General features: G+C 33.4%; 1 protein-coding gene across 2 annotated transcripts in view; it reads left to right on the forward strand.

Moving 5' to 3' along the window:
- Nucleotides 1-19704, forward strand: part of LOC130441277 (nephrin) — a 177346-nt gene extending 157642 nt beyond the window's left edge. Inside the window, exons 4-17 of one of the 2 annotated variants that reach the window (XM_056774879.1) lie at nucleotides 3090-3242; nucleotides 3564-3767; nucleotides 4771-5052; nucleotides 5654-5953; nucleotides 6582-6872; nucleotides 6970-7272; nucleotides 7362-7652; nucleotides 8905-9192; nucleotides 9270-9445; nucleotides 10687-11104; nucleotides 12796-12969; nucleotides 13087-13232; nucleotides 14030-14090; nucleotides 16400-19704. In XM_056774879.1, the coding sequence (XP_056630857.1) occupies nucleotides 3090-3242; nucleotides 3564-3767; nucleotides 4771-5052; nucleotides 5654-5953; nucleotides 6582-6872; nucleotides 6970-7272; nucleotides 7362-7652; nucleotides 8905-9192; nucleotides 9270-9445; nucleotides 10687-11104; nucleotides 12796-12969; nucleotides 13087-13232; nucleotides 14030-14090; nucleotides 16400-16743 (3431 nt within the window). In that variant the 3' untranslated portion in view covers nucleotides 16744-19704. Of the gene's footprint in view, nucleotides 1-3089; nucleotides 3243-3563; nucleotides 3768-4770; nucleotides 5053-5653; nucleotides 5954-6581; nucleotides 6873-6969; nucleotides 7273-7361; nucleotides 7653-8904; nucleotides 9193-9269; nucleotides 9446-10686; nucleotides 11105-12795; nucleotides 12970-13086; nucleotides 13233-14029; nucleotides 14259-16399 lie in introns of both variants that reach the window. The other variant, XM_056774878.1, reaches the window with a different exon arrangement.
- Nucleotides 19705-20693: the final 989 nt, after the last annotated feature.

Here is a 20693-nt window from a genome sequence, read left to right on the forward strand (position 1 = left end):
AAAAAACTTCATCCGAAAGAAAATAATGAATCTCATAAATTATATATAATTTAATTAATGATAATGAGGATGAAATTAATATAGGCCATTTCGAATAATTGCTGTCGAATCATTTATTTTTAATCGTTTGTTACTTTCATATACACTACCACTGTAAGTACAGTATTCGTATAATGAGCTCGTTACATTTGTATAATATACATTTCGAATCGTTTCAGCTGTGTATTTGTAAATAAAAAAGGTGAAAGGAGAATTTGAATGAGAAAAAAAAATACTTTTACATCGCCGTTTCAAATGCGGGAATATGAATAAACAGACTTAAAAGGTTTTAAAACAAGATAGTGCATTAGACGTGAAATACGACAAAATCGTCGAGAGTCTCTACGATTTTACTATTATTTAAATTACTTTGATAAAAAAATTATGTTAATGATGCCCGCTCTTCGATACTGAATCAAAGCTTTTCAAATAATCACTAACATGTAACGCTCATTCATCCAGAATATCAACATACAAAAACACTGTTAATTTCTTTCGAATACTTATACGAATTTTGTATAAGGTGATAAAATCTTGCACTTAGTCACAAAATTAGTAAACAGACTTTTTTATCACTTTTTTTGTCACTAAACACCATAAACAATTTTAACAAATAGCATATCAAAATAATTATGCTTGCTATGGTAGTAAAGAGGAAATACTGAACACACTGTATACTACCACTACATCATCACTCATATAGTTCGTGGTAGCGTTGTTACCAAAGACCGATGTCCTTTGAGAAGCCGATCAGAGTACACGTTTAAGACATTTCACAACTTACAGACTGCACTGAATAGACAAATCGGCAAAAAATTTGGAAAATGAAAGCAGATTTTCAAATTTTTAGTCAATCTGCGTGCAGTGTACTGCCTTTTTGAAATGCCTACTACGTCTGCTAACTTGCGCACTTCCAGTCGACGATCTTCTAGTTGATTTTCTTCAACATTTCTGGAATTGTCAACTCATTCGGACGACCTCTGCGATGCTGGTCTTCGCAGGTCATCCGGCCTCGTTTTAACTCTGCTATCCAATATTTTTCTGTTGATAACGAAGGAACCATCTCACCCAGAGTAGAATCTAATTCATCTTTTATATTGGTTGGGCTAAAGACTTCAAATGAAAATAATGTATTATCACATAACGATGACCACTTTAGTCCACTATGAATGGCTGCCAAACAAGTACTAAACAACGTGGTGTCTACAAATCTACCGTCATCTCCAGGTACTTCTGGAACCATCCTTATAAATCAATTCGTATAACAATCAGAAATAGTACAGATAATTGGTCTTCTGTAAAATTTACTAAGTCAATTGGCATACATCTTGAATCTAGATTAAATTGGCAAAAACTTGTATCCTTCAAAATGTTATTGCTCAAGCCCATCTGGACATATGGTATCCAATTATGGGGCACTACAACCAAATCTAGCCATTTTGGAAAGATTTTAAGGTAAAGTGTTTCGAAAGATAGTGAACACCCAGTTATATATTCCAAATGACGTAATTGCGAATGATCTAAGTATTCAACCAGTAAAGGAGAAGAAGTTTGGTAAAAAATATAGTCAAAGTACATCTTGATGTGCTTGTCAACCAACCAATTCCGAGATGAGGAGATTGAAGCGCTGTAGGTCAACATATCTGTAATATGTATATAGGTGCTACACGCAGGCCTTTTAGGCTCATAGCTTGAAAACGATTTATCTGTTTCCTATTTTTCGCTTCTTTTTTCCAGTCCTCAGTTTCTCTCTCTCTCTCTCTCTCTCTCTCTCATAAGTCTTCAATTACCTCCGCGTATCATCTTTTTCTTGGTCTTCCTTTTTTTCTTGTTCCTTCTTGTTCTTTTTTTTTTTTCTTTTAAAATTTGGCATCTATGTGACCCAGCCTTTGGATCTGATTTTTTTATTCGTGTTTTTGTTATTATCACATTCAGTGTTTACTTCCCTTCACAGTCGTCATTGATAACCACCCCAAAATATATAAAACTTTGAACTTGTTCTAAGTTTTTGAAATGGACATATTATGTATTTATTCGAGACAATATCCATGACAAAATAATAAATTTAAGCTTCTTGTTGTTGGAGCTTGGCCAAGAAATATTTCTTCTTTTGTGGCTCAGAGCATTCACTAGGGATGAACCGATACTTCCCTAAAAAAAGTGATTAAATCTGGAATATCCATTAGGATGATATGCCCAAAAAAGTTTATCTCAGACAAACAATAAAATGTGAAAACAGATGGAGTCAAAACAAATACTATACTAGAAATGGTACAAGGATGGTTCCAGAAGAGAATAAAGAACAGAAATTGGAATGTCGTAGCTAACACATTCACATTCATTTATCTATATACATAGTGAAAGGGTGAAAAAACAACCTCACTTAGAATGTTGATAGAAGGAGTCATCTGGTATAAGCCGAAACCTTCAACAAAAAAGTTACTAAATCTGGAATATGCATTCGGATGAAATACCCAAAATATTTTAGCATTGAGAAACACTAAGCTGTAAAAACGATTGGAATTATAACTTTTTTTTTATTCAGTTGTATTGGAAGACTTCTCATTGCTCTTTTCCTTTGTGGTGTCATTATCATGAACTTCGATTTATCCCCGTTGACTCTTAGTTTCACTACTCTGCTGTTTCTATGAAAGAACTGCAAATTTCATTAACCAAAACTTTGGATTCTGTTAGGGTATGTTTATTGGAACAATCACTGTCATGTTTTTTCTTAACATTCATACCATATACTTATTGCCATTCATAAAGACAGATTGTATAATAGATGGGGTTAAAAATGTATGTATTCATTTTATATTTGAAAATATACTGAAAATAATTGTTTGCTCAGCTTTCATGTTACTTTAGATAAACTTAATGCCTTTGGGATAAATAATATTGCGTCTTTTCTTCAAGTTAAAAGCTGTTATTCATTAGGTAGCAGCAGATCGTCAATTTTTGTCTAACTATCACATATTTTAAAATTTTGATTCCCAATTCTCCATATATCATTAATTTCATCAATAAAAAATTGTTTTTTTTTGTTTCAGCCCCTCCATCGTCGGTAGAGATATTAGATCATGCTTCAAATTCGAAAATTGAGATAAAAGAAAATCAAGAATTTGCTTTGGAATGTAGGGTTAAGAATGCAAAACCTGCAGCCAAAATTGTTTGGTACAGAGGCAATGTGGAGATCAATATACGTAAGTAAATATAAGTAAAATAATATTCAGTATGATTATATGTATATAAATATAAACTGAAATATTTTATTCAAACTTCTTCCACAAAAGAACAAAAAATCTTTCCTTCTATTTCCGATCTTAATAGAATAAAAGATCTGGGTTATACTAAAAATGAGATGCCTTGTGCTAAGTGTTTGGTTGAGATTAATCCAGAAATATTGAAAAAAAATCTCAATGTTCAGTTGTAAGAATAGGAAATAGCAATACTACCAAATTGAAAATAATATTGAACTCTAATTATACGCAACAACCTCGCCTTTTATTGATTTTTTTCTGTAGCGAGTCGTGAAGACCAAGTCATCGAGGTTTTGGCGCAGAACAAAGACAAACGTGTAACGCGATACGATACTCATTCAAGAATAACTCTTAAACCAACAGCTGAAGATGATTTTGCAGAATACACTTGTGAAGCTAGACATGAAGCATTATCGCAAGATATTCCCTTCAGAACAACTGTTCAACTTAGCGTTCTATATCCACCAGGTATGTGATATTTCAAATTTCTTTCGTCAAATAGAAATCAACAGCTTTATAGACTAAAATACGGAGGCCGTTTTTTTTTCAATCTCCGATCGCTTCGTGCAGACACTACGCGGGCAGAAGAAAGCGGACGTGCGCTGTAAACGACTGCGAAGCTCTCGCACTAAACACTCCGCCATTTTTGACATTTAGGCGTCAGTCGGCGTTGTTCTACAACGTCTGCCATTATTGATGCTTCCGCCAAGTGTGAATTGCGAAATGTGATTCGTTTTCTACAGACTGAGGGTCATAGTGCTGCAGAAATCTATCGGAGAATGAGTCGTGTGTATGGAAAAAACTTCATGAGTGATGGTGTTGTGCGTGAATGGTACCCAAAGTTTAAAAATGGCCGTAATGATGATATATGAATGATGAAGGGGGCCAAGGACGCTAATCTGTCGTTTCAGATGAACTGGTTAAACGAGTTGACAGAAAGGTTAAAGAAAATCGCAAATTCACCATTTCTGGTTTGTCTATGGAATTTCCAAAAGTCGCAAGGTCTGTTTTGTACGCTAATTGAATTCAATGGTGGCAAATTTCTTTAAAGATGATATGACAAATGTCTCAATCTCTTCGGTGATTATGTCGAAAAGTACCAATCTTTTGGTAATAAAATTATTATTTTATATGAACTTGTCTTTTAATTCTAGTCTATCGGAGGGTGTAAATAAACGGCACTCGTATATGCATAAAGTGTAATTTTTTATATTCTAAATTCTTTGTAATATACACTTTCATGTCCAAATAATTACTTCTATCATTTCATCTTCAGCATCATCACTATTATCTAATTAATAATAATACATGAAAATCTGTTTGCTAAAAATTGTATTACATTTTAGTCGAATATCTAAATTTATCAAAAGTGGCAACTGGAGCAGCTTCGAGCCTCTTCAGTTGAAAGCTCTGCTCTCTCGATATATTCGAGACTATTTTAGACGAATTCATACATATTAAGTTTTCACAGCTATGCCCTACATCGAGGGATATGGTGAAGGGGAGACAGTTCGAAGGGGGCAAACTGTTGGACTCGTATGTAGATGCAGAGGTGGAAACCCTCCAGCTCAACTCATTTGGTACAAAAATGGAGAACAAATTAGAATGGCTTATAGGACATCAGGAAGGATATCAGAAAATATTTATTCATTTACTGCTGATGCCAGTGATAATAAGGCCAAATATAAATGTGAAGCCAGCAATATAATGTCAAAATCACCATTGAAGGCAGAAGTTCAAATGACAGTTTTATGTAAGTCCTCATTTATATTTTTGTATTTACAATATTTGGAAATAATTCACAACATAGTATTTTTTGTTTTTGTTATATAACTAAGAATTTGTTAAATTGGGTTTTTTTTTTAATTTTTTTTTGCGCGTCCATGATATAAACGTACAAAAGTTTTAGCGAGTTGTAAGAGATATAAGACAAGTACCGAAGATGATTTTTATGGTAGTATATGGCTCAATATAAGCTGCCTTAAGTCTTCTTCTGTCACTCACAGCACCTTATTCTTCCGAAATCGCGGCTTTGATGACTCATCTTCAGCGCATTGGATATTTCTCGTTGAGTGACCGCTTGAGCTGTTTTATCACTTATTGTGTCCATTTTCAAGAAGAATTCCCATTTGGTCTTCATGGAGATATGTATTGGTTGATGTTTGATATCTAACTGACAGTGGTGGAACAGATAGATAACCTTTAATAAGGATCAGATTTCCCTAATTAGCACGTATTGTAAATAAGCTTAAAAAGGTTGTTTATATCATTTTGAAGCCAATTCCATTAGGATATGCATTAAATGCAGTTTACAGCTTATAAACCTTGATTTTTTGAGTAAAATATTTTTGCAGTTTCTCCAGATCATGTTACCATATCCGGGCCTACAGAAGCAAGAGTAGGTGATCCGGTACCATTAACTTGTACCACAGCCAATTCCAATCCGTCTGCAGAAATTAAGTGGGTAGTAAATGGAAGAAATATTCGTAACGCTACATCAAGACAAATTATTTCACCCGAAGGCGGATGGATCACTACTTCTAATATTACTGTTGTTATTGAACCACATCGAAAGTTTTTATTGGTAAATTGTCAAGCTTTCAATATGCAACTTACGGAAAATGTCGGATCTACTCATCATGTTAATGTTTTATGTAAGTATAATCATGATAAGGCTAATTTTTCTTTATTTTCATACTCGTGGACAAATTTAGTAGGTACTTGAGACAACAAGAAACTTTGGGTAAGTGGCTGGTAGGTGGGGTTTCTACTCCTAGTCGCGCGCAACGTTTTACGTGTCCTGGGAGTTATAAAGACCCGGTGGCACGGTCTGTTAACCTCAAAATATATTTCTTTATTTGCAAATATCAATCTGTACAAGTTTCAGCGTGCCTCCAATACATTTTATTGAATTAAAAAATTATAAACGCAACTGACAACATTTTAGACACGTTGATTTTTCATTTTGATAACCATCAAGGTGCACAACATAATAAATCTAAAATAACCCAGGAACGAGCAAAAGAAAATTGCTAGAAATGTTTGACTGTTGATAATGCCCCGCCACTTACTAACTAGGTCTTCAATTTTATATTTAATAAATTTTAGAGGAAACTTACACAAAGTTTCATGTTGCACAAGAACCAGCTCTCGACTATTAAAGCTTTAATAGCACATTAAAAATTGATAAGATTTAAGTAATCTTATCGAGCTCCACTTTTCATTCAATACTTCAGTTGCCAGTGCTAAGACTCCTAACTAATACATAAATAACTATTTTAGATCCACCTGGTCATCCAATAATCCAAGGTTTCACAAAAGATTCACATATCCCAGCTGGTACAATCCAAAAGATTTCTTGTACTTCCTCTGGAGGAAACCCATTAGCTACGATCACATGGTATAAAAACGATAAGAAAATTCATTCCACTGTACGAACGAGTGATAAAATTACAACAGCAGAAATCACTATCTTGACAAATATCACTGATAACGGAGCCGTGTACAAATGTGAAGCCGCCAATTCTGCTACTGAAATCCCTTTGATTGAAACTTTGAATATGAGTGTATATTGTAAGTATGTTAAAATTCATCTATTTCCATTAATTTTCTTGCTTCCTTCTGCAATTAATCCTCATTTTGCAACTGGAATTTTTCAAATGATTTTCAGTTCCCCCCGATCACGTCAGAATTCGGCAGGAACCGGAAGAACTTAAGCCCAACGAAGAAGGAACATTGATCTGTGATTCAAGCTCCAGTAATCCACCTGCAAAGTTATCTTGGTGGAAACAAGGCATTCCCGTACTTGGTTTGATGAATACTACTAAACCTGGACTACACGGTGGTACGGTATCTACCATTGAAATGAAAATTAATGTAACCGAACAAATGAATGGTATAGTGTATACTTGTCAAGCGAGCAACGAAGCTCTATCTCGATCCGTACATGATGCTATAACTCTTCAGGTGTTGTGTAAGTCTATATTGATTTACTAATTATTACCAAATCTAGTTACCAGTTGAATGAAATTATATTTTATTCATGCAATTTGAAATTTTCAGATAAACCAGTGTTTGATCCAAACAACGAAGTCACTGTTACTGGCATTGAAAACGAACCACTCATAATATATTTAAAAGCTGATGGCAATCCTGCTAATATTGCATACACTTGGACTAAAGATGGTTTACCAATAACTCCACAAAGTTCTGCTAATGGAATCGAGAGGATTATTTCAGAGGGACATGTTTTAAATATAACCAAATTGAGTAGGAATGATGCTGGAACGTATATGTGTGAAGCTTTGAATTCTCAAGGAAGTAGCATCGCCACTGTAAATGTTACTGTTCAATGTAAGTATTATCCAAATGGAATATTTTTCTTTACCTCTTTAAATGCGGCAAAATTTTCAACATTTCACTTCTGCAACCGACTAAAATAGACACTCAACTCAACCCTTAGATATTTTTAAAAATCCTTATCAAAAGTCGCAATTGGTTATGACTATATATGAGTAGAAATATTCACATTTCAGAAATTGACGAGATATTGGTGGAAGATTTGCCATTGAACAGAAATATTTATGGATAAAATCCATCACTTACTAGTACCATTTTGAGTTTTTCTATTACTTCTCTTCCTACCAAACGTTGTCAATTCTGCTTTTAGTTCTGCCACTATTTATAATACCCCACTTCTGGCACCAATGTAATGTAATACATGTAATACAAAAATTAGAAGTAATCCAAATGATACGTTAATGGAGAGTAAAATATTGGGCATTTTGTTTCACTTAACTAGATGATAAACAGATACCAATGGTTCCCAACACAATAGGTTTTATCTCTGTCTGGGTTACATTTGTGTAATTTTGCCTAATTGTTAATTATTATGTCATAACATCGTAGTGCTTCATATTTCAAACGGGTAGGTTAGGGCCCTTTCACACCAAACGAATCCGAATCAATCAGAATCACTCCGAATCTATCTGATTGACCAAGATTAGGCTTCGAGCGCTCCGTTTAAATGTGAAAGGACTCTTTTCCCGCCTTCAGACCGGACGAATCTGGTTCAATCAGGTTTGATTCGAGGTCGCACTTGATTCAACCTGTCAGATTACTCGTCCGGTCAGTTTTGAATCAACAACCATACGAGATGGACGAGGAGTTATTAATTTCAAAAGTTAAAGAAAATAGTGCGATTTATGAGGACGGTGATAAAAGTCACATACCAAAACATACCAAAATCCTATTTATGTGATGTATCCACACTTTTCTCGTTTTCTGTTTCCGCCGTTGCCTTCTACGAAAGAGGCCTTATATGTACTCTCAAAAATCGACTATCTATAGTCTTTGACAAGTTAATATAATATACGAGGTACCTACTATAATTTTAGTCTGATTCTATTCATACTGAGGTTAGATTCTTTATAATTATTCATTTAAGAATGTCTTCCAAAATAACTTACAAAAAATTTATGGATATCTATCCATAGATATTGAAATTTCGAGGCAAAAAATTTTCTTTTCTATTCTCATTTGTCATCAACTCGTATTGGTATTCCCTTATTTATATAAACCCTTAAAAAATTACATTATCCTTCAGATTCTGCATCAATAATTCAAACTAGTGGAAACGTTATTGCTGAACCAAAAGAAGATGCGACACTTTCTTGTTCTGCTGATGGTAACCCTCTTGCCGATGACACAATTACGTGGAAAAGGGACGATTTTCCCGATTTTGCAGCTAGAACATCCGTAATGTACGATAAGAACGGAACATCTTACCTCCGAATAACAAGTGTTACCAGAGAAGACCTCGGTAATTTCATTTGTACTGTTAACAATGGAGTTGGAAACTCTTCCTCCAAAGAAGTTATGTTGATTGTTAAACGTAAGTAGAGTTGTCAAATAACATATAAACCTTAAAAAAATATATGAAGAAGATTAGGAATACGTGTCTTTTTCCAGATAAGCCCGAAATTGACACTAATCCTCAATTCATCAAATTCGCCAGTGATGCAGGTGAAACTGGAAAATTAATTTGCAGAAGTCAAGCGTCGCCATTGGCGAGATATACTTGGGCCAGAAATGGATCACCCATCAATCCAAATACAACTGGAAAGTATTATACTACTTATACACAGGTTAGTATTTTATTTTAACCCTTCAGTGGTAAAATAAAACAAACATTATTAAGTAAGTTATCACAATAAAATCCCAGGTATATGAAAAAGTTTATATAAAGTTGGTTAGTATTATTCAACCTAACTTTCTTTACAACAAAAATCTAAAACAAAAACATTGCTTGAAAATTTATTTTTTGAAAATAACAACATCCAAATATATAATGTCGCGCTAATGACATTCTTTCAATTGAGCACTAAAATTGCTTGAGATGGCTCGGCAGCATTGGTTAGTATAAACTTTAGATGTGACATAACTCTGCAAGAAAAAGTTGGAGTGTAAAAAAATTTCACGATCTCTTGGCATAGTTCTATTGAACGTGTGTTAGGTGACTCCGACCTCCTGGAACCACGTTCTGCAGCTCAGGCACGAAGAAGTCGTCTATAATCAACACATAACATTTTGAATTCACTATAACCGTGCATCCTCTTTCATCTTAAAAAAAGTAGGGGCCTATAATTCCTCGCGTTGATATCGCAGCCCATACGATCACATTAGGCGAATGTATGGTACGAAAACAAGATGTTACTAAACGTCCCTCAAACATCTGGTTAACGATGTCAAGCCTCCGACCAGTATCTTGAAACTGCACCAACCGAATTTTCTAAAGGTACATCCCTAAATATTTGTGCAATAATATGGTATATTAATTGAGAAATCAATCTCAGTTACTTGGCGAGTTTCACCCCAATTCATCAGAGAATAAGTTGTTGATTTTAGGTGAGGTTTAGATTGCCTATACTTAGAGACTGTTTCTTTGAAAAACTTCCAAACCATAAATGTCAAGTAAACAAATCATGTATACCGGCTGTCCTCGTAAGCTGTTACACTCGGTATATTCAAGCAGCGGCGGGTTTAGGTAGTGTTTAGGGGGGGGGCTAGAGTCCCAAGCCTCGAACAGGTACTATTGGATCCATAGCATTTTTTCCACAAATTTGATTTATTTTTTTTTATAATTTATATTTAATTTAAAACTATTATATTACATTTTGGAAAGTTGATTTTTTTTTATTCTGAAGTAGGCCCCTCGTCGCTTTTAGTCCCACTACTTCTAATCCAACGCTGTGTACTCAAGATATGAATGAATTTATTTGAAGGTATTATTTTAAAAACATTGGTTCCCCATCAGAATGACCTCGAATCCTCTAGAGATATTCCTTCGTTAGTTTGATTATTGTAGGGTTACTTTTTTTTATTTTAGATCGATCAACTAGTATCTGAATCAACCCTATACATCACGCACGTAACTTCCGCTGACTACGGTAACTACGAATGCGTAGCTCGAAATGAAATAAGTTTTTCTACAAAATCATTACGCCTAGAAGTAACTTCTGCACCTGATACTCCCACTCTTTTAACTGTGCTTAATGTAACACATGATAGCGTCACTTTAGGCTGGACTCCAGGATTCGATGGTGGCATGAAGGCTTCTTATAGAATACGGTATAGGAAAGTTGATGACGAAGGATATAAATATGAAGATGTCGTTGGCGATAACGTCACCACTCACGTGGTTAAAGATTTGGATATCAACACACAATATGTGTTCTCGATAATGGCGTCTAACAAATTAGGTAGCAGCAAGTTTATGCCAGATTTATTATCAGCAAAGACTTCAGGTGAGTTATTCAAAATCATATAAGTAACCTGCTATTGATTCAAAGATTTGTTTTTAACTACATTAAGAAAAAGAAGTTTTTTTATAGTTTGTTCAGAGATAAAGTTTCTAAACAATCGATTTATTATAAAAATGATTTAAACTTATAAAAGTATGAAGATAAAGGAGGGGATCTCACAAGTCTGGGTAGCGTGAAGACGAGAGTTTGTAACCAATCTTAAAGCGATCGGTAGAAATAGACATCAATAAACAAATTATAAACTAAAAACAATCCTTATAATTTTAACAAAGGAGTATAGAAGAACATTTAGCCAGATTTAAGTAAGAGCGAAAACATTGGACCAGTCTGTCGATATGGATGAAATAGAAGAAGAATAGAGAAGAATTAGCTTAACAGACAGGTTTACATTAGGTAAATGTGGAAGACGTCGAAGAAATAGTTCAAGCAATTCTAATGATGAACCCAGGGAATTAACTGAGCAAGAAGAAAACAAAAATTGTATTGATAGTAGTAATTTCGAAGAAAAGCTTTTGATAGCGTTTGTAAAAAGAAGTTGGAGCACTATAACTGAAATTATGGACGAATTTGTTGAAAATGATCCAAATTTTGACAGTTCATAAGCAAGACGGGGTGTTATAGATGCTTTATCCACTTACCAACAATTTCTAACAGAAGGCAAAAGAAAAACGCAAAATACATTAGATGCATTTTTGAAAAAAAGGCAGAAAATTTCGGCGTACTATTTGAACATCAGTACATTCTTCAATTAATAGATTTCTGATCGCAAATTGTCATCAATAAACAATAATTCAACTTATCATTAAATTCCTATTAACAGCCTATTTTCATTATTTTATTAAAAACCATTCAAAGTTCAGAAGTTGATAAAATACAAATTTAGGTTAGGTTAGAACGAGTTTCAAAATTTGAATTGAAAACTAATTCACAACAAAATAGAAGAAGGATAATGGAGATGGATTGGCCATGTTATGAGATTGGGAGAAGAACTATTAATAAGAAAGATATATGAATCATGAACTTATCAAAAAAAGAAAGGAAGACCGCCGAGGAGGAAGCTAGGCAGAAGAAATTAAGCAGAAAAAAATCGAGGAATAAGATGGCACAAGATAGGAGAGAATAGAAACTGTTGTGGAAAAAGGAACCCACGTAATATCTCAACTCTAACATGCCATAAAGGCTTCAGGATTAAGTTAAACACATAGAATAGACTGAATAATCTAACTGACATGGAATTTTATTCGTTTTTACAAGTATATTCGTTTATATTGCTTTTATTTTTCTAAGAAATAAATTTTTGGTTCTATTTTTATTGATTTCTACCCATCTTTTTCCATTCCTATTTTTAAGATTTATATTAAGATATCTTCGTTTAGCGTTGTTTTACATTAAACTCTACCAATACATTGTATGTTTGAACTAAATATTTTTCATTGTTTTCCATGCTAACTGTTATTACCAACTAACTACTAACAGATGAAGTCCCTCCATCTTACACCTCCTCGAGTCTGGATGAAAGGAATATAAGAAATTTTCCTGGATTCCTCATTATCCTCGGAACTATCGTTGGTGTCTTATTGATTATAATGAACATCCTTCTTATTGGATGTTGTTTACACCGACGATCAAAAAAACGCCTCACAGGTAATTACTATTGATTTTTTTTTCTTTAGTATTTGTTGGAAATGAAGAAGCTCAGAAAGTCATTCCTGAGGATATTTTAGAGAAACAAGATTTACCTAGAATAGTCATAATCAGCGTGTCTGTCATAGGCGTTATTCTTTTGTTTATTAATATTGCCTTGGTTACTGGTTGTATGTTAAAAAGGAGAGCTAAAAGAATGAGAGGTTTGTTTTATTTTTTGTTTATTTTAATTCAATAATTACTTTTCTAATTACTGCCATATTTTTTATTTCTCGCCTAAATGTATAATTTAAATACACTTAAGAAATACCAATTTCCAGAACAAAATAACCAAACTAGCAAATCAGCAACAATTGAAATGTATGCCCCCAGTAGCTACAATGATACCGTCACAGGAGAGACACTGTCATCAGTTAGCGAGAAGAGTGAAACCTACAGTAACGAGGAAATTAATCACGAATATTTAGTAAGTACCACGGTTTGGTATCTAAATTTACGATCCATTTACATCCAAACAGTGCCTGTTTTTGATCGATTATAATCATGTTTATAAACATGTACGTACTCAAGAAAAATCTACTGTCATACATTATCAACATTATTAGTTTAGGCATTAATTTCAACATAAAAAATAACTTTTATTCTAAGCATTGAAAATATCTGTGAGTTTTTTTTGCGGGACTGCAAGTCATAGCTTCTTGAAGATATTTTAGAACCAAAATGTTGTTGCAATAAATCTTCTCACCAGCATATTAAAACATTTGTAGCCGATATAGCTTCGTCACAGCTGACAGAATGTTTAGCGTTCGAATGCTCCTCTAATGTTTCATCTTCAAATAGTTGTGATTCCTTTTACTATATCTTCGTTTGTAAAGTCGGCGTTCAAGTTATTTTCTATCATCCATCTTCTAAGGTCTTTTGTAGCAACGTTAATTTTATCGAAAAGTGTGAGGATGTCATGAATAACTTCGTTGCTATCATGAGCATTCTCTTTTTCGTTATCATTTCGTGTAAGCATTGGATTTTCAGGTCAAATATTTTTTCAGGATTTAACTAGAGTTGACAGTTTCACTTTGTGCCATGCAAATTCCACATTAATAACCGCGTCTTCAATACCCTCGCCTGCAGCTGACCTTTTCCTGGGAAGTACAATTTGTAGTTCTACATAGTCGGTCGTAAATAGCTATTGAGGAATCTTCTTTACATATTCATAATCATGAAATATATTTCATTTGTATTAAATAGAATTGTTTTTATTTTCAGGATGATAACCGAAAGCCAACAAGCAATTCATACTTGATTGAGCATCAACCGGATTACCCAGGTGCGTATCCTACATACGAAATGCAAATGCCAGCTCAGACCGGCATCAACATGGCCCACAAGACTCACACCCTGCCCCATCCCCATCACCATCATCATCACCCCGCGCATGATCAGAGACCGAGGGCCAGGGATGACCAAAGTCTAGTTTACCATGGTGGCATGTCAGGTAACTAACCACTAACAACTGTTTGCACTACAAATAATATTTATCTATCATATTATCTATGGAAATACCGGATGGTTGCAGCCCTCAACTGAATTCCCAGTTGTTGGAGTTGAGTTGAATTTGTTTGTTTGTGGTGTACCGATTGAGTCCTATGGGTGTTGCTGAAACTCGAACCTGGCAACTGCGGGAAAAAAATAGAATGAAGAAAGAAACGATAACACATATGAAAATTATTGAAGAAAGAACGAGAAGGTAGAACAGATTTGAATAAAAAGAAGATTATGCTCTTACTGAATTTTTTTTTAAATGTAACCAAACAGAAATCTGTTCTATTCTATCCGTGCTGTTCCCCCCAATAAAAAGAAAATACGAATTTAGATGAAAACTATCATACAAAATTTGCTTATGTCAAAAGGAAATCTAAAAAGATAACTGGAATTTTTGTGAGCACAATAAAAAACCAAAGAAAAACTTATCAGCCAAAATAAAGAACGAAATCACCACAAATTCACATAAATTTACTTTGATTTAAAGTGAATTCGAATACATTCAGTCCGAGGTTTTATTGAATTTTTTTTAATGAAGTAGGAGGTCGAAGCCGAATGATATGTTACATTGGAACATTAACTTCTTGTCTTCTTCTTCAATTCAACATATCCATGGTTGGATGGTTGGTGTCTCCAAAAAAGGTTTCTACTCTGAACCAAGTATCTTTAGAACACTTCGAATACAGCTGAATGTCTATGTATCCAAATGAGAAATTAATAAGTGATAAATAAGTAATGAGTCGTTTAGTTCTTATTTTTCCTCAAAAACTTCAATTACAGCATCTGGAAAATGAATTATTACATACCAACAAACATTAAATTTTAGGATATTCTCTAATTGAAAAGTAAACAACGACAAAAATAATTCTTTTTGGTAGAGCCAACACTTTTCTATTCAGGTATTTTAGGGCACATATATGATTATTAAGGCATTAGAATGATTTATAAATATTGCCACAGGTATTTAAAACTAGCTGTAATATATTTTGTGTTTATTACAAACATAAAGCCCCTAATTTATTTAATTTAATTATTGTTGTTTTTAGTTTGCTGTATTGCAAGCAGTACTAACATAATTAGCTGCTTGAAAATGAATTCTATAACAAAATTTTGCTTATTTTCTCTAACAATCTAAATGAAATTCGTATATTTTTTGAAATTTTTTTACTTGGAGTGACTTTAACTATTACAAATTAATTAAACTTTGTTAACTCCCAATGAAGCACTTCACCCAGACATTTATATACCATACTAATCATTTCGAATAAAAACTTTGAGCTTTGTCTCTTATCTTGGCCTAAGCCTCGAAGAATATCCTACTTTGAAGAAGTAATTTATTTATGATAGTTTTCCCAATTTTGGTTCTTCTTCTTGGCCACCATATGAAAGTTGTATACCTTACAATAAGTCGATTCGTACATTCAGTTTATTATTTTGAGTTTTGGGACCCAGGCTTTTCCGACCATTCTACTGCAGTTGTATAAAGCAATTCGTGCTGTATGGCTTAATACCCTTCAATTGTTATCAATACTTCTAATGGATAGTAAGGAGAAAGGCGAAATCCTTGAACTAATTCCAAGATAACCATCTCTTCGTAGCTATAATACAGCTAATGATGTGGGTAATGCGTTTTGAACGGGTTTATATATTTGTTTTCTTGTTAAAATGTCATTAGAGTTAATAGAAAATCACAAAAATGCAAATAATTTTGTACGTGAGGATTCTATTGCCAATGAACTACAATTAACATATATTAAACTGCACAAACAAGTAACATGAAGCATTCAATAAGAGAAGGAGTTTTATTATTTAGTTTAATTCAAAGTTTGAGCCAAAATATGCATTATTTTATTAACAATATATGTGTGTATATCTCCTCAACTGAATAAGTAGACCAATTAACTATTAACCATTAATATACTAGCCAGATGTCTTAACCCCCTTCCCTTTTTCCCGAATACCCAAGTATATACTGCTCAAGGTTATTTCAAGTATTAAAATGTCTACTTCAAGTGATCTCTGGTTTATCATTCATTAATCAAAGATAAAATTTATCATATTAACTGGTAAGTATACATTTTGTTTTTGTTTCAGGTAAATCTTTCGTCGCTGCACCATCGCCAGCTCCACCAGCAGACGGTTCCTACTTCAATATGTCCGATCGTTACTTATCGTATCCTCCACCATTAGACTTTCAAACTCCGCCTCCCATACCAGCTCATCCACACCTGACGCATACACACGCGCCGATGACTCCACCACTTCCATCTAACGGCTCACTTTTACGTCATGCAAGAGCTGTGCCACCCCCAGATGTATTGCATAATACCAATACAAACAACCAAATACTCCAAGCTCAAAGTTTGTCTCAAAAACGCGAGCTCACAAGTTTCGGTAACGGTTATGGTGTCAACGAACAGGAAGGACATCTTGTTTGAGACCAGGGGGAAATTTTGTACGTTTTGTAAAGTGCGTTGGGGTGTGTTTGTCCAATACTTTTATATATAAAAAAATACGAGAAAAGACTGTTGTGTAAATATTTTAAATGAACTCGATGAATACTTAATTAATGTGATTTTAATTAATATCATTGCAATACTGTGTAAAGGACAATGTTCATGCAGGTAGAAAATATTCAGGTTTTATATATTGATAAGAATCAATGATTATTTTGTTTTATATTTTACGTTGATTTAACTTTCTAATCATTAGGAGGAGTTCAAACAGTTCAATTCAGTTTTTTTTATAAAGTGCCTTTTACGTGGTCAGTTCAGTTTTCATTTCCGTCTCCGTTTCAGTCGAAATGTCAGTTCAATAGTTTTGAGGTCCTTTTACATAGTCAAATCAGTTCTCAGTTCAGTCTCAGCCCGTTTTAAAATCCAGAGCCATCATAAGTCGGGCTTTAAGGTCTGCCCCCCACCAAGCAGTAGATATTTCTTCCATAACATCAACTCCTTTTTGTGCTTTTGCTACAATATTATTTATGTGTTTTGTACATTTTATTTTTTCGTCTAGTAAATATTTGAATTATGTAAAAAACTTAATAGACTCTTCATAATTTTTTTTTGTTGTGTTAATATTGAAGATTTTTGAATCGAGAGCTGCAGGTAATTCAATCCATCTTACCATATTATAAAAAGACTCATTTATATCCCTCATTGTTTGGTGGATGTTTGTTCGTTCATTTCGCTATTGAGACTAAGTCATCATCGAATGCGAATAACTTCCTCTGCCGTCAAATCAAACATTTAATGTAATCCTCTACAAATTTCCGTTGGTCTTTTTTTTATTACAAAATTCGCATCAACCCTATACTGGTTATTAGAGATTCAGTTTTTTCTAACCGGAAAAATTAAGTGTTTTATCTACAGATATTTGTTAAATTAAGTTTATGATCGAGATCCTAAAATTCCACGTATTGTTCCAAGTGGTAGATTTGATGATGATATTTTTGAGTTGAAAGATGGACATTCTGCGATTATGTCTTTACAATTGTAGTTACTATCTCTACTTATAGCTTCCTTAGAGGCCAGGTCTGCCTCTTCGTTTCCTTTTAATGCAGTTGCTGCCTGATTTTGATTGCTAAGGAATTTGTGGTGTGAATTTTTTGAAGAGTGTGGATGGACTTAAGAGAATATGTGACTTTGTGGTTCGTTTGATGAAGCGGCGATGTGTGTAGTTCGATATATTGCATCAGTGAAAGTGGATGGGGTTTCGTCTTGAGATTTCGATGGGTAAATGTGTTCAAAATTTTTGTACTCACTGAGTATGTTATTGGTGTGGTGTTTGTTGAATAAGATGAGCTGGGTAGAGAACTTGATGCTTTCTAATGTCCATGATGGAGTCTGAGAAGATTCGATAGGAAGGCATGCAGGAATAATATGATCTAATACGAGCATAGAAAGGTTTGGGGTTTCTGGGTTTATTTGAAAAAAGATGTGGATATTCCTTGGAGAAGTAATTTTGGAGAATAGGATTGGAATGATCCGTAGGTCTTGATAGTCTTGCTAGAGCTTGTTTATTAAATCGATAGTTTTTGTGGTATTTTTAGCTTTGCCAGTTTATTTAATAGGATAGATCACATTATCGTAGGCTGCTTTGATATCAAGAAAAACAGCTGAGGAATAACTAATAATTTTTTATTTTTTTTTAAATGAAGCTTTTCCAGTTTTTAGTACATCCCGTTTGAGTTTGGGTTTTCTTTCAGTTTTTATCTTTTCACACCTAGGAAAAACTAACAGTTCGACTGAGGCTGAAAATGAACTGAGGAATACTAAGACCGTTATTTTTACATGAAAGGTCAGTTGTTCGTTTTAGTGATTCATTTCTCGACGTTCGGATCCTTCTTATCTCATAAGCAAGGGTTTGATTTGTACATTTTGATGAATTCACAAGTAAAATCTTGTTGTTTCAACATAGTTTAATATTAATACTGACATCTCTTCAATTTTCTCTTTCCTTTTTTCTATCAGTTTCTACTTTTTACACATTTGATAGAGCGACAGATACTGAGATGCAAATGAAAACTGAAATGACCGTGTAAAATTCCCTTTATATATCTAAAGAATAGAGAAGTGGCACAGGAACTTCATGAGGAAAATTATTAGCTAAAATGCGTTAAAAGGAAACTTGACAAAATTCAGTTGCAATGCATTTTTCTTGGTGGTCGTTAAAGTTCATCATTACTCTTTGCAACCTATTGTTAAGAATTGTGTACTTGATATACTTTAGATTCCTTGTACCTTCGAAGAAAGAAATAACAAGGAAACATCATAAATTCATAAAATAACTCAAAGTCGTTCGTAAAAAGTCCTGTTGAAACCAGTTTATTGCAGCTAATAACTTTCTGTAGTAGGCTATAGATTGGAAAAGCAAGAAACCCAAAAACACGTACCACGTGATAAATCTTTAGTTTGACTACCTGTTATTATAATGGAAATGTATACTGGTTGTCACTTTACTGAATAGAACAATAAATTTAGGAAATTTTGAGACATCAAAACTGATTATTATGACGTTTAATTTGAGCAGCACACATTTTGTGTGCTGCTCAAATTTGGTAACTACCTGTGTTTATTAACTGTGACGAGTGTTGCCATACCATTATGGTTGCCATTGCCTAAAGTTTACCACTGAAGGAAAGTGGTTGGGTTGTTATATGAATAATTCACTACTTAATGCATTAAGTGATATTACTTATTAAAGAATATTTACTCCTTTGTTTTTGAGGCTATTGAAGTATTTTCTAAATGCATGAAATATTTACTTAATTTCTAATAGCCCACAGTGAAATTAACGAATTAGGGTCGAATTTGTCTCAAAGGATATAGACTGATGGATTTTGGCTTTTTAATCACCAATAAAAGTAGAATGAAATTCAATATTGAAATAAAGAAAAACAAGTTTTGGTCCTTTGAGCGAAAAATCCCTAACTATTTCGGTTGAAACCGAAAATGTAATGCTAACTGATAATCAGTTGTTAATAAATCTGACTAATGTGATCTAAACAATATTATTATTCAAACCATCCCACCAATCGGTTGTGAAAATTATTTTTATTAAAATGAGTGAAAAATTTAATTTAATTCTATAATAATTTTTTTCAATACTTGAACTACCACTTTTTTTTTATTTTCCTAATAAATGTAGTAGTTTATATATGCGTTACAAAGTTTATTTCAACATCTTCTTTTCTAGCTTTCATTTAATAAATCAATCTATCTCCTAGTTTATAGCCTTATATTTTCCATAATATTAGATGGAAGCCAAATCTATATTGTAACAAAAACTATAGATTGCACCTTTTTACTTAATTATTTATTAAACAAGATTCCCAGATAAAAAAAGTTATGCTCGAAATTTCATTTCATTCACCAAAAAAAAATAGTGTTGGAGGAAAATTCTTTGGCAAAACTGACTCAATATACACTACCCGTCAAAAGCTTTTGCTTACCCTATAGTTTGCTTTATATTTAACAAATAAAAACAATACGATAAAAAATATATAGATATGAATATAGTAATAAGAAAACTGTCTGTAGAAGTTACATATTCAATTTTTGATTCATCGATCAAACTTACTTTTGCTTTTATTATGTCAGTGAACAAATTCGACAAATTTTCAGTACATTATTCCTTTCCAATTCTTTCAAATACTCTTTGCTCAGTTTGGAGGAATATTTAGGATCGTTGTCATGCTTCAAGATACATTTTTTTGCACCGGCGAGGACGTACTACATTTTCTATCTATCTAATATTCGTTCCTCCTTTCACCTGAGCACCAAACATTTTCCTCTTAGACCTAAAAACCTGTAATTTCGACTCATCACTACATAAAATACTTTGCCACTCTTGTTGCGTCCAATTTTTTTGACATCTCAAGAAAAGT

Source organism: Diorhabda sublineata, chromosome 3 (genome assembly GCF_026230105.1).
Source record: "Diorhabda sublineata isolate icDioSubl1.1 chromosome 3, icDioSubl1.1, whole genome shotgun sequence".
Classification (NCBI taxonomy): domain Eukaryota; kingdom Metazoa; phylum Arthropoda; class Insecta; order Coleoptera; family Chrysomelidae; genus Diorhabda; species Diorhabda sublineata.